Genomic DNA, 13,721 nt, shown 5'->3' with positions numbered 1-13,721 from the left:
AATAGGCTGTCTTAAGTTTGAAAACAAGCCCTTCTGCTTGCCTGAGTTTATGTGCAAAAGGGTTTTTTTTGCTCAGGAGTTTAAAAAAAAACACTGTTGCTTAACAGTCTTTGTGAACTCGTGCATACTATCCAGGTACTCCCTTATTTTCTCTGTTGCACTCTGCAATTGCGCCTCTACTTGTTATGCGCGATTCCCCTTGTTCTGTAATACTTTAAACTTAGCCCTTCTAAATAATTCTTACTTCATAACCATGTCTTTTGTTATTTCTTCACTGTTTTTGTCTAACTCACTAGCCATAATGTCTGGAGTACTTTATTTCCTTCCTTAACAATTCCTTTATTTTAACAGGTAGGTGGGAGAAGTACCAATGTCTCATTTTTACTTCATTACCCTGCATTTCTAGTTTCGTAATTACTGCCATATGATCTTAATGTGTCAAACTTCTGAATTAAATGCACATGTTCCTGTGCAGTTTTATTTGTCTAGTCCAGTTACTTTACCTTGGGAAATATGTACATTTTATGAATTCCTACTACTAAATACTATTACTAAATTTGTTTTGCTTATCAAATATTTTCGTAACTTCAGAAATCTGTTTTCCCTTCTAGACCCCCAGATACATCCTCATTGATACAAATCAAATTCCAGTCCCCTCCTTTAATTTCCTCCAGTATAGCTCTGAGTGTGTACGTTTAACTCTCCGTGGGAGTGACTTGACCCTTTAAAAAAAAGTTATCACCTTACAATTTTAACAAATTATTGACAGACACGGTGAAAAAGAGCAGGTCCACTGCTCGAACACTGAAAAAGGAAATAACTAAATAACAGTACTCCAACACTTACACTCCAGCTTGAAGGGCAAACTCCTTTAATCACTATACACCATTCATGATTTTTTTTTACAAATTTTTCCACACAAAATAATGACCCTTATACCAGTCCTGATCTCTAAAATTTCTTGTATTCAACCATTACCAATAGTTTTACCTTATATACTCAATTTGGCTTAAAAAAATGTTCAAAATTTTTAAAAAAATTTCAAAACTTTTTAATAAACATTTATATAAAATTAAAAATATCAAATTTTTAAAAAATAGTAATACATTAGTTGACTATCCTATGAATTATATAATTTACTTAAATATGTAATGCAAATACCTTTTTACATATATATTATATATTTGCTTTTTATAAATATATCATTAATTGTCACAAAGTTCATCCAAAATAAAATTATAATTAATGTAAAAAATGTATTTTCATACTCAAAAAATCGAGGGTATATATATAAAAATTAAAGGTCATAAATTACAACACTAAAAAATCTATTAATAATTAAGCTTTAATTTTTTATCAGTTTAGGCCAGCAATGCAAGGATAATTACCTCCAACTCACTATAGGAAATAAAGTCATACAAAAATCCCCATAAACTGTCATTTCCAATGCATATAGGAGGCATGTATTAGAATTGTGTCCTTTGTCTCTTACAAAGGGACTAAGTGCTAAATTTTAAATTTTTATAAACCTCCAAATGTATAGGTGGTATGGTTATCTCCTTATAGGTTATTTATCTTGCGTATTTTTGATCGGAAGAACTCAGAGCCTTTACTATACCACCAACAATAATGAGTAAAGAATACAATACAAAAAATGCTATGACCAAAATTCCATTGAATTTTTATAAAACACATACACATAAATTTTATAATGACGATATATGATTATATTGAAAAACTATATGGGACCATGAATGATTAATACATGATGCCGACTATTTATAATTTTTAAAAAATTAATGCACAGTAATTTAAATTTTGACATATTTTACAAAAATTGTTCAAATATTAAAAAAGTTTTTATTAATTTAAATTTGGCTAAATTTCATGTAAAAAGGGTGAAAAATGAATCTATTAGTTTTAAATTAGGTGATTTTGTTTAAAAATCAATATTAATAAAAATTTTTTTAAAAAGGGTGTTGGTTTTTAGATATTTTTATTTTTTGTTAGATGAAAGTTTTTAATGTTTTATTTTTTTTTGTCTCAAACTTTGTGGAAAAGGGTTCTGATATTGACGTGTCTTTCCGACAGACAGAGTTGCTTTTCTTCAATAAAATACGTTGTTACCTCATTGACAGAGGTTTAAATATCAATACAATTGTGTTTACCATCATGTATGCTTCAAGATAAAATATTCTGATACCTTGTATGTAGCATGGTTTTGGAATTATTAATGCAAATGTAAACAAGCAATATTTGATGCCTAGAGGTGCAGTAGGAGGTAACTGCAGAAACTCTTGGAGGAGCACTCAGCTGTAATGAGTTACTATTTCCTGCTCAAAGCTGATTTCTCCAGAAAAAAAAATAAAGCTTCATAATAGCAGTTTTAGATTTAATATAAATACATGGCTGCATAATCCTCATCCCTTGCCAGTAGCCACTTTCTACCACAAATCTGCCATTATCATTTTCCCATCTTCTGTCACTATTGAAGCATCTCTAGGAATCCATATAAGTATTTCTCTTTTCTTTTGTCCCTGATATTCTGCTGAATGTCCATCCAGAAATCCTTTATAATACTGACATGTTCACTCTTTCCAAATGTCTCCCCTAGCATTGCTGTTTGTACTAGGAATTTCTTAATATAATTAAATAATATTTTGTTTTTATCTATACTTGTGAGATCATTCATATTCCAAGATAATATGGAAAGTGTTGCCATTATGGTAAGACGTCATTCCCAGCTGTTGCATGTGACTTTTCTAAAATGTGTTTTCAGCTTTTGTGATAACATGTACAAAATAATTGTCAGGTTCATTAATTTATGCAGTTTTCTCATTAGCTTTGACATCCATATCACATTTTACAAGTTTTTTTTTTTAATGCAAATCATCAAACAAAACACACACACACCTAACACTCCATTAACCTGGTAACAATACAAACACATGAGACTATGTAGAGCTTCAAATATTTAAGTTTAACCCTCCTAATAGGAACAGTTGTCCCAAATAGACAGGTGCAAACACAGGCCATAAGAAATTTAAAGTTGATGTTATCCATGCTAAGACTCGTTTTACAACTTGTGTTGCTGCTACTACTTTAATTGGTATCTGTTCTTTGAAAAACAGCTTGCATGCTTTCAGAAAACTTAGCCTTGAAGTAACCAGGGATTGTTTTTATTGCCCTATAATCAGCTGGTTTCCATGAGTAAGTGTAGCCCTCAGCTGTAGGCTTCAAAAGACACGCTGAAACTTTTTTTCTGCAAAAGGAAAACGTTTATATTCCGTGTTCTCTTATTTACTTGTTTTCACTTAAAACTTGTTAGATTCTTTCAAAGGTCTTAATCCAGACAGTTGCCAGTGCAAAAGTACAAGAAAACCTGTCAGCTGTACGTATATTATGATCTGTAAACTTTTGCACCCTCCATCTCCATTAAGTTATACTTTTGTCTAGCTTTTGTCTCTCTGCATAGTAATGTCTATATTTCTTAATATTAAAAAAGAAAGATCTTTTTACTTTCTTTCGCATACAACTAAAATGTTTTACTATAAAATATGCATTTTATATCATGAAAAGTTTCATAGAAATTACTAAGAGCAGAAATTGTTTTAATTAGTTACCTTTTTCATTCATCTTCTCCTTGATGTCCTTCCAAACATGAATGACCTGAAGTGAAGCAAATGCCTTTCAGTTCCAGTTCCCCACAAGTTTAACAGACAGTAAAAGTCCACTCTTTCTTGTACAGCTGCATTTCACAATGCAATTGATGCTTTGAAGATTCACATTTATTCACTAGTTTATGTGTTGCTGGTCTCCCTGTTCATCTCCATCTCCCAACTCCACTCACCAGTTCATTTCCAAGCTACTCTCAAATTCTAGTCAACCCCTGAGCTTTTCTCTCAACCATTTCCCTTGGGGAACAATGGAAAAGGTTTCACTTGGAAAGGCTCTTGTGTGCTTCAGCAGAAGAATGAGAAGCAGAGTCTGCTTCTGCTTGATAGTTCAGTTTTTGTTGGACAAACTTTTATTTCCTCCTTGGCCTGTTTTGTATTGAAAATGACTGATCCTCCAGGGAAAAAGAAATCTGAAGACAGCTGAATACAGCAGCTTGAATCTCACACTTGCCTTTCTACATTCCCTGATTGCTAGAATACATTTGTTTCTCTTCTGCCTGGCATACAGTGAATAATCATTTCCTCAAAAGCTCTGTCTCCAGCTTTGCTCTTTTGCTGCAGTTTTGTCACTATCAGCTGTTTCTGGTAGGTTTGCATCTTTACTAGTATGTGTGTTTGCTGCTTTCTCGTGGCCAGGATAGGAGCAATTAACCGATCCTGCTGTGAAATACCAGTCCAGTTGCTTATTTGTGCCTTCATAAAATTCTCGCATATGAAAATTGCAGAAGTGAATGATACTGTGAACGCAGTACAGTTTTATTAGGAGCAAATGTAAATATTTCAGGCACCTTCACTGTTGCAGTCCATATTATCTTACCTTTCCCCTTTGGTCTTTTCCTGCTACAAGAGGTTTGCAGTGGATGCTGTTTTATTCAGTCTTCCTTCGGGGGGGGTAGCTGGGGGGGATTCTTTATTCCACTCCTGTCTTGACACCAGGGTCTACTTTCTAGAATAATAAGGGTAAAAAGTATATTAAGTTTGTGTTGGCTGATGCTCTTTATACCACCAACATATGTACATGCAGTGGGAAAGGAGTTTGATAAAGCCTCTGAGGGAAGGTACTGCTCAGGAAGTTGGATCAACCGTCAGCTACCTGAAGGTAGGATGATATGAGTACTGCAGCAGTGAATGTAACGTCTACACAGAGGATTGAGTTGGGTCTTCATTCATAGCCATGTTGTTTTGTATTCATAGCCATGTTTTGTATTCGAGACACTGATGTCAAGAAATTCTTTTAGAGAGCAAGGCTTAAAAGGTGAATCTTAGCATCTGGGTCGAGAACACACTACTAGGTTATGATCTGAAACCGGTTCATAATTCTTTGTAGTGCATGGAGCTTCATCTGCTCGATGTACTTACTAGTTACAGTAGAGTTAAACACAAAATGTGTTTCCGGCTTTCAAAGTAGGTAAAGCACTTAGTGAGTGCTGTCAGATGGACAGCATCACAGGTTAGGACAGTATTTTAACTAAGTTTGGAATAGATTACAGGCACAGCAAGTAGAAACAAAGCTGTTTTTTTACTTCTGCCTCGGCAGTTTGTTGGATGCATTTCTTGGTTACTAGTGCAAGACACGATCTTAACAGAATTTGTGGGATGCTTAATAGTTAAGATCAGGTCTCTGCTTACTGAAGAGCTTATCTAGCTTCTTTTTTCCGATATTGGAGTGTAATTACAGCTTTCCGCATTTAAGTTTATAACCGAGATGTAGCTTCAGATCTGTCTGAACTATTCTGTTCAAGCTTTGTTTGCGTCTTTGTGAAGGTACAGCACTAAATTATTTCTGTGTGCTTGTCTGTCGATCCTTCATTGCCATATGGACCCCATAGTGAAGCAGTTCCTGAAGAGCAGCCACCATCTGATGCTACCCAAAAGGAAAGCAGCCCCAGCTTGATGCCTGAATATTTTGGAAAGATGCATCTTAGCACAGTTGGAACCAGCTTCTTCTGCACCTCTTAATTTTCTTATTTGAAAAGCTATTTTTCTGACAGTGGTCACCTCTTTTAGAGACTCTCTCATTGCAAAGAGCCTTTTTGTATTTCCATAAAAATAGCCCAATCCAACATACTGACCCTTTTCTTTATGCCAAAAGTCATTGCAGAAGTAGCCCTGGATAGCTGTTCAACCACCTTTCAACCGTAATCCACAGAATATGGGTGAAAGGATCATACACTGACTAGATGTACACAGACAGTTACGGTCCTGTTTAAATATAGCGGTTACTGGAAATCAACATAAACTGTCCAGGTCCTGTTTAAATATAGCAGTTACTGGAAATCAACATCAACTGTCCATCTCCTTTGCAGAAAATGGACAAAGATTGCCAGTTCCCAAAAAAAAAAAAAAAAAAACACTTGTAAATGGCATTAACTCTTATTAAAAGATCCATGGCAGGATCCTACATGAAAAGTCAAGCCACCTTGTACTTGGTTCAAGCCTTCTTAAAATGTCACAGGCTGAATTTGCATGTTCTATCCTGAAGGGCATCCTGCAGTCCTTATCTGAGCAGTGAGCCAGCTACCCCCAACTAGATTAGACAAGCTTTGGTAGTCAACCCTACAAGTTGACTGCAGCAGGGGCCCACAAATGATGTAGTAGAGTTCTGAAGGTAACTTACCATAATTATTGATATTCAGGGGTGGCAACTGGTCTGTTACCCTTATTCCATCCTATCTGCTGCATGTGGTTACACATATATCCCCTTCCCCACTTCACCTATTATAACTTTGCTCCTCTAGCTCTTCTTTCCCCCTTCATGCTCCATGAGACTACATCCATGTGGTAAGCCAAATTAAAAGCTCTCAATGTAGATGTGGTTCTGCCATGATGGTGGGACAAGAGCCAAAGATGAAATAGGCAGAGACCACACCAGTATAGTATGTGAAGATGCCCTGAGGTAAAGGGACTTCAATCTAGCTGTGAAAGTCAGGACAGGTGTCAGCAGAGATTCCTGCAGACTGGTTGTGACAACCACACTTTAACTTTTACAGTCATGGTAAGTTGCCTACACAACAGTATTTTACTTTGCAGTTCCCTAATCTAAGGTGGGTTTGCTGTGAGGTTTGTGCATGACTAGAGGAGAAGGACAGATTAGGGATAATGTAGTGAATGGTAGCTAATGTCAAGGGTTGATATTGCAGCTGGCATTGCAAGACACTCTAGCTGTATTCATAACAGAAACTTTGTCTCTTAGGCAAGAGATGCTATTCCAGACTTCCATTTAAATGTTAATTTGAGCTGTAGGTCATTATATAGTCAACCAACAGTAAGGCTTGTTCATAAAGTAGCTTTCCTGTTTCAAATGTTTTGAAAGTTTTGTTTGTATGTTTTCAGAAACTTTTAGCAGAAGAATCTCTTGCTAAAGCAGACAGTTTATTTTGCAGATTCAGTTTTTGTTGCATAGCTGCAATTAACTTTACAGAAAACATGTAGTTTCTAAGTAATACCTGTTCACTTCTGGCATGTGAAACTTGCTAGCAGTTGATTCAGCCATAGGATGTTTAATAACCGGGTACTTAGATTAAGTAAGAATATATTGTGCACTTTTCTGATGGGGCATTGCCAGTATGCATTCTTCTGAAAGGGGAATGTAGAATACTTTGCATGTTGTGTGCTTGTAAAATGTTCCATAAAATTTGGATGTGGGAAGTGTCTGAAGCAATGAAGGCAAATTGTGTGTGTACAGAACTGTAAAAGGGCTTTGCCTTTTATTGCTTTATCTCTTTTAATTATAGTATTGAGTAATTGGCCTCATAGTTGGAATACAAGTCACTATTATGCAAACCTTGCCATGTTTCATTGCCTTCTAACTTTTGCCATTGTTTTGCTTCCATTTTACAGCACTCTATGATCTACTTTTTTCATCACTATGAACTTCCTGCTATACTGCAGCAGATTCGAATTCAAGAGATGTTGCTGCAGAACCAGCAGCTTGGCCAAGGAAACCAGACTACACTGCAAGATAACATTAACAACAATACAACTCCTGCAACTGATGGTGAACCTGGACTGGCCAATTTGCGTGATGTGTCTGTGCAGCCTGCAGAAGCCAGCAACCCAGCTGCACAGACTGGAGCAACTGATCCCGCTTTATCTGTAGACAATGACCTGAACTGGATGGCTGAAACGGCTGCCATGATCAATGAAGCTGCCCTAGTGTCAGACCTCTTGGAGCGAGGTAGCATCAGAGATGCGCAGAGCAACAGTCATCATGATATTCCAAATGATGCTGTCAATCTTGTTGCCCATATCAGGATAGATGAACATCCTGAAAACACTGCTAGCTCTGTTAAAGTAGAAATTACTGCAAGAGCAGTGGTTTCACAGCCCACCACTTTGGACCCTGTGTCAGAGAGTACATCTGAGGTGTTGTCCGAAAATACTCCACAGACTTCCCTATCTAACCAAGTTTCTTCAACAGATCATACTAAGGTGTGTGTCAGTACTGATGGCCAGTTATGCTTCGAAGAGAGGGTCAGTGGTCAGTCCAGTAGCCTGCCTGTGAACTTACCTTTGCCTGTCACACATTCAGATCAAGACTTAGAAGGGCAAAGTGCTGCGCACACACAGGTGAGCAGAGCTGCCTGTCCTGCAACATCTTCTGATAAACCTGATCAAAACCTGGACCGTGCTGATCAGCCGACGCCATCATGAATTTGAATGTATGGCAGTGTGTATAGAAGTCCTGCAAAATTTCAGGTTTCCTCCACCCTATTACACCCAAGGACAGCAGGCAGAGATGAGTGGAGTGTCTCATAAAGCCCCGATTGGTTTGGGGGACAAGTTGTGTGTCTGCAGGAATAAAAACCCATCAAATGTATGGCCACAGTATCTGTTATTACCATCAAAGTCAAAGGTGTTACTGAATGGGATGTTGGTAGAGAACGCATGCATTTATTTGCATGTAGTTCTTTGCTACTTTGGCAAACAAAAACAATGTTTACAGTAAAGTAACCACCTCTTCCATGCTGTCCTTTCAAGTATGAAACCATCCTGAAATTTTATTACACAGGCCTTTTCAATGTCATTGTTTTTAACAGAATTTGGCATTTGCAGATGTAGTACTTAAAACCCTTGTTTGAAGCAGTAATTTTTTTTTTTTTAGTGGGTGGCAGGTAGACACAGAAATGGGGTAAGCAGTTCTTTAAGCTTAAGAAATGCCTTTGCCAGTTTGAAACAACTAAACACCTTGAAACTAATAACCATGTTTCCTGGAAAGCATGGTATGTGGTAAGCCCCTAGTATAATAATTTAACCCATCTGTTTGCTTCTCTTTCCTGAGTAGATTACCTAGTAAATTTAATTCCTTACATCTATAATTTTTAGTCTGAGAGTTTTGTTGCCCTTTACTGTATTATAATTCACAGTTAAGATTATACCTTTTGTGTGTTTCCTAAATGACACCGTTCTGATGCTTTTGACCATTGTGTTCTTCCAGGATAAAATCCAGATTTGTTTTTTTAAAGGGAAATGAATACAGACTTAGAACATTCTTTACTTTTTAGATACCATTGTAGGTATCATTGCCATTTTTTCATATTTTACAATTTTTCACTAGACATGTTGGGTACTTTGCTTTGTACAGCTCCTTATGACTATTTTATGGTTACTGTGTTGGGCTAAGTAACCAGTGCTCTGTTGCATCTATGTGCCTCTTGGCTTTTTTGTTGCTGCCTCTTCCTCCTCTTGCTGGTAGAACTTTGCTTTGTTTTGTTGTACAATGTCTTATGACTACTGTTAAGGGTTTTGTTGCACTGTTGTGTACTGTGGCTTCTGCCAGAACATAGTTTCATTACTTTCTGCAGTGTCTCCTAATTTTGCTGTACTCCCCCCTGCTAAGCTTTGCATTTTTGTAAGAGGTTTTCTTTATTTCTTTCTGCTTGTGGTCTTGTAAGTTTTCTCAGCCTTGCTTGTTATCCAAGTACTGTCTCATGGCTTCTGTCAGTTTTGCTGTACAGCCATTACTGTGTCTGATGGCTTCCACCAGCTTTGCTGTATGACCCAAAATTCTTTCATGGCTTTTGTCAGGTTTGTTTAATTTCTTTCCAGCAGTTGTCATACATTTAATCTGACGTTTGATATGCGTCTCTCTCCTTTCTGTCTTGAAGTCCACCGGAGCTTTGTTATATGCATAAAACTACTTTGTGGCAGCTTTCAGTGTTTTGCAAATGTGCATTGTCTGAACGCAGAGGAGAGATTGTTGTGAAGCAGTACATTGTGAGAGCAGTAGGTATGTCCTGGCTAGTTGAGATTTATGCACCTGCTTGTCTTACAGGAGTAGTGGGTAAAACATTATTTTAATACAGTATATAGCATCATGCATTCATTTGTATTGGCAAGGAAGAACTCAATCTGTCCAGGAAGTGTCTGTTAAATTCCCAGAGTGAGGCCGTTAGTGGATGGTTCCAGGTCTGGTTTACAAGCTTGGTCACTTGCTGCGCAGTCAGATTGCTGAGTAAGGTGTCAGAGCACGTTTCTTCATATAAAGAAAAAAACATATCTCTATCTTTTTTGACAGTCATGGTTTATTCTTGTACAGCCTTAAAATTGTATAAAGAAAAACACTTATTCCTTTTCTGTACAGTTCAGTGTTTATTTCTGTATAGCCTTTAAGAATAAAATTCTTAAAGTTGTAATTGTTAATGAGGAATATATTCTCTGTGGTGATGTAGAAATGCCGCTCACAAGCACGGGCTAGACATGCACCTTAAATGCCTCAAGAAGTGAGTAGATAGTCTAGTTTATAATAATTATATTAGAAAAAAATACTGTAACAAACGCAGTAGGATAGCTCAATTTTAATGGGACATTTTTTAAAACATCAAGAAATCCTCTCATTGAGAGTCTAATTTCATTGCCATAGTTATAATGAATGTTCTTTTCAAGTTATTTTCGCCATGCTTCTGTCTTTCCTGGGTAGAAGCATTTATGCACAGAGGCATGTAGACTTTTATCACAGATATATTTATCATTCATGATATTGGAGCATTTCAGAACTCTTAGTGTACCACCATACAGCCAAGTTCAGTTATTGTACTGAACATAAATCCTGAAGGAAGACCAAGCAGCTGTGTTAAAGGAAAGTGAGTACTTTTAACAAAAGAAGTAAATTTGTCAACTTGGCGCAGCATAGCAGAATGAATTTACTTTCATTTAAGTGGTGGTTGTGGGAAAAGTACGCATCTTACCAGCAAAGTTCTGTGTTTACTTTTGTAGTTTGAATGCTTTACAGGTCGTCTGTGAATGTTTAGATTTTTCCCCAATGAACCTTTACTTGATTCTTTTTCATGAACCACTGCCAGCCTGGAAGGGGAGATGAATCCTTTGTTAGTTCTCTCTAACACTGAGAAGGTGCTAATCTCTTATTTATGGAGATGCTCTTTCAGTCTGTGATATTCTACAACTGTCTGCAATAATATCCACGTGGTTCACCACTCATTTTGCCAGAAAACATTAAAGAAAAACTCTTGCCAATATGAATAAAAACTGTCAGGAAAATAAGTTCACAAGGCTTACGTTTCAGAGCTGTTTGACACATTACTTGTATGTTGATGTTTATATATGTGCATACTTTTCATTCATCAGTTAATATGTCAATATGTTCACTTTAAGAAAAAGTTTTGCACTTATTTCATGTCATGTGACAGTAAAATAGTTTTGCAGTGGTTTTCCTTGTACTCTGAATGTTATCTACATTAGATTTATGTGCATCCTCATGATGCGGTTTCTTAAACTATGACTTTCAGAAAGCAAAATACTGATCTCATTAATGAATGATAGCTATACTTCTAGGTTCCAAGTTCATAAAGGCATGTAAATCTTAAGTATAGAAATACATCTGTAGTAGGAGGTGCATCCTGGGTAACTTGCAGGACTAAGACAGACATCAGGACTTCCCAGCAAACAGAACTTTCTTAACGCTGTTAAGTACCTTCCAAATATCCCATAATGCATCACACAACACTCCCTCTGTAGATCTGCTTTGCCACACTAGGGCCCTGAATGAACATCAGATTTGGACACGTATGAGTTGTATAACTTTTCAAAAAAAAAAAAAGTTTTCCTGTTAGCAGTTTTTTGCTTATTTCCACTCCCATCAACAGTTGTCATTTTATGTGTGTATTTATGTATGTATATATATATATATATATATATATATATATATATATGTGTGTGTATATATTTCCTGTTTAAGCATTATGTGGTACATCGGGCAATGAGCACCTTTCTGCACTTACGTCTGTAGCACTGACTGTCTCAGATTGCTAGCCCAAGGCCCATCCCTCCTTGGAGCATGCACCACTCGTCCTCACACACACACACACACACACCTAGGGCCAATTTAGTGTCCAGTCCACCTACTGCTTATCTTTGGAATGTGGGAGGAAACTGGAGCATCCAGAAGAAACCCACGGGGAACGCTGGGAGGATGTGCAGACTCCGCACAGAAGGCACCCCAGCCAAGAATCGAACCAGAAAACCTCTTGCTGTGAGGTGACAACACTAACTGCTACACCACTGCACCACCCTATAGATATACATTTCTAAAATGTAAAATAGATAATTTTATATGTATGTTCTATATATCTATATATACACACACACACATATATATATATGTCTATGTATATATATATATATATATATATATATATCTAGACCCACACATCTATATGAAAAATAAAAGCTTGCACAGTTTTTTTATTAAAGGATTTTCTTTGTTTTATTCTTTTGGTTGGGCTGTAGCCCCGTTGTTCAGAATGGAAAGGGGCCTTCCACAAGTGTTCTTCAGTGCTGGCACAAGGAATGCACTGTTTGTTTGGGTGATGAGGGCACAGTCATTTTAAGTGCTATATTTCTGAATAGTTTTCATCTTGTACACTTTCATATTAGGGTCTGATACTGCTTCACTTATGAAAGACTTTAGTGAAACAAATGTATCTAAAACCAAGCGGTTCCTCTCTAATGTCAAAACCTAGCTGTTTCATTAGTTACGAGCCATGTGGAGGGACCTTGTAGAGAAGTTGCCAGAATGAAACCCAGTCTTCTGAGAAGACTTGCTCTTCCTCTCCACTTAATGTTGCTTCTAAAGTTACAGAACCTCCTGTCAAAAATTTGTGTCTCAGCTGTTGAAAAGGTTTTGTCTCCCTTGCCTGATGTTTCTGCATGAGGGTTTTAACTATTTTGTTAGGGCAGACCGCATTAGTGTCCATCATGCAACAACTTTGAATACCAAAGCCCTGCTGTCTTTGATTTTTGAATTTGATAAGTTTGCTGTGGATTTTTTCAAGGCTTAATCAAGATGTGGTATCCCTTCCCCTTCCATTTTCTGTACTTCACAAAAAATTGGCTGTTTTGCCCACAGCCAGGAAACTAAAGAGGGAGAGCCTAGATTTGGTAGCAGTTGTCACCAAGGAAGTCATGCTTCCTTCCTTCCAGGGATTGAAGTTGCTACCAAACTGGATATCTAGGTTTGGCTATTGCTCTTATTAGGGCTGTTGAACCAAAGAGCTCAACTGTCTTCTCCCAGGTAATCCAATGTGGTAAGTCACCTAGGGAAGAGGGTATATGTATCCGTTTTTCTTGTGGGAGCTCAGTTGCCCAGCTATAACATGTAAGATTTCAGAGGATTTTCTCTGAATTATACCATATTGCCCACATTTCAGTGGAGACTAGTCCAGGAGAGAAGGTATCATCCCATATTGGAAGTAGTGTCATTGATGGAAAACCTGATGATGCAGATTTAGTACAATGCCATCATTGCTGTAGGATCTAATAAAATTATTAACACTGCATGGGCTCCTCTAACTGATTTTTGCTGGGGAAAATTAAGGTAACCCTTATAAACTCCTCATTTGAAGGGCTGGCTATATTTAGCCCGAAGTTAAAGAACATCTGAATAGTGTGGAAAATAAAGGAAAGATTCTCACAACTATTTCCACCTCAGTGCACCATGCTGAAGATGCCAAGTAACTGTCTCCAGACTGGGCTTCAGGCATGGCTTACAACAACCAAAACAACATTCTGGAAGGAACCCTAACTCAG

At 37.1% G+C, this 13,721-nt stretch overlaps 1 protein-coding gene across 1 annotated transcript in view; it reads left to right on the top strand.

Annotated features, from left to right (window-relative positions):
• Positions 1 to 11,177, top strand: part of TMEM259 (transmembrane protein 259) — a gene marked incomplete in the record, with an annotated part of 432,280 nt that extends 421,103 nt beyond the window's left edge. Inside the window, 1 exon segment of the mRNA XM_044054014.1 lies at positions 7,518 to 11,177. Within this exon segment, the coding sequence (XP_043909949.1) occupies positions 7,518 to 8,330 (813 nt within the window).
• Positions 11,178 to 13,721: the final 2,544 nt, after the last annotated feature.

This window comes from Protopterus annectens, chromosome 13.part0 (genome assembly GCF_019279795.1).
Source record: "Protopterus annectens isolate FY-2018-M chromosome 13.part0, PAN1.0, whole genome shotgun sequence".
Lineage (NCBI taxonomy): Eukaryota > Metazoa > Chordata > Ceratodontiformes > Protopteridae > Protopterus > Protopterus annectens.
This window is presented reverse-complemented; position numbering and strand designations above follow the sequence as displayed.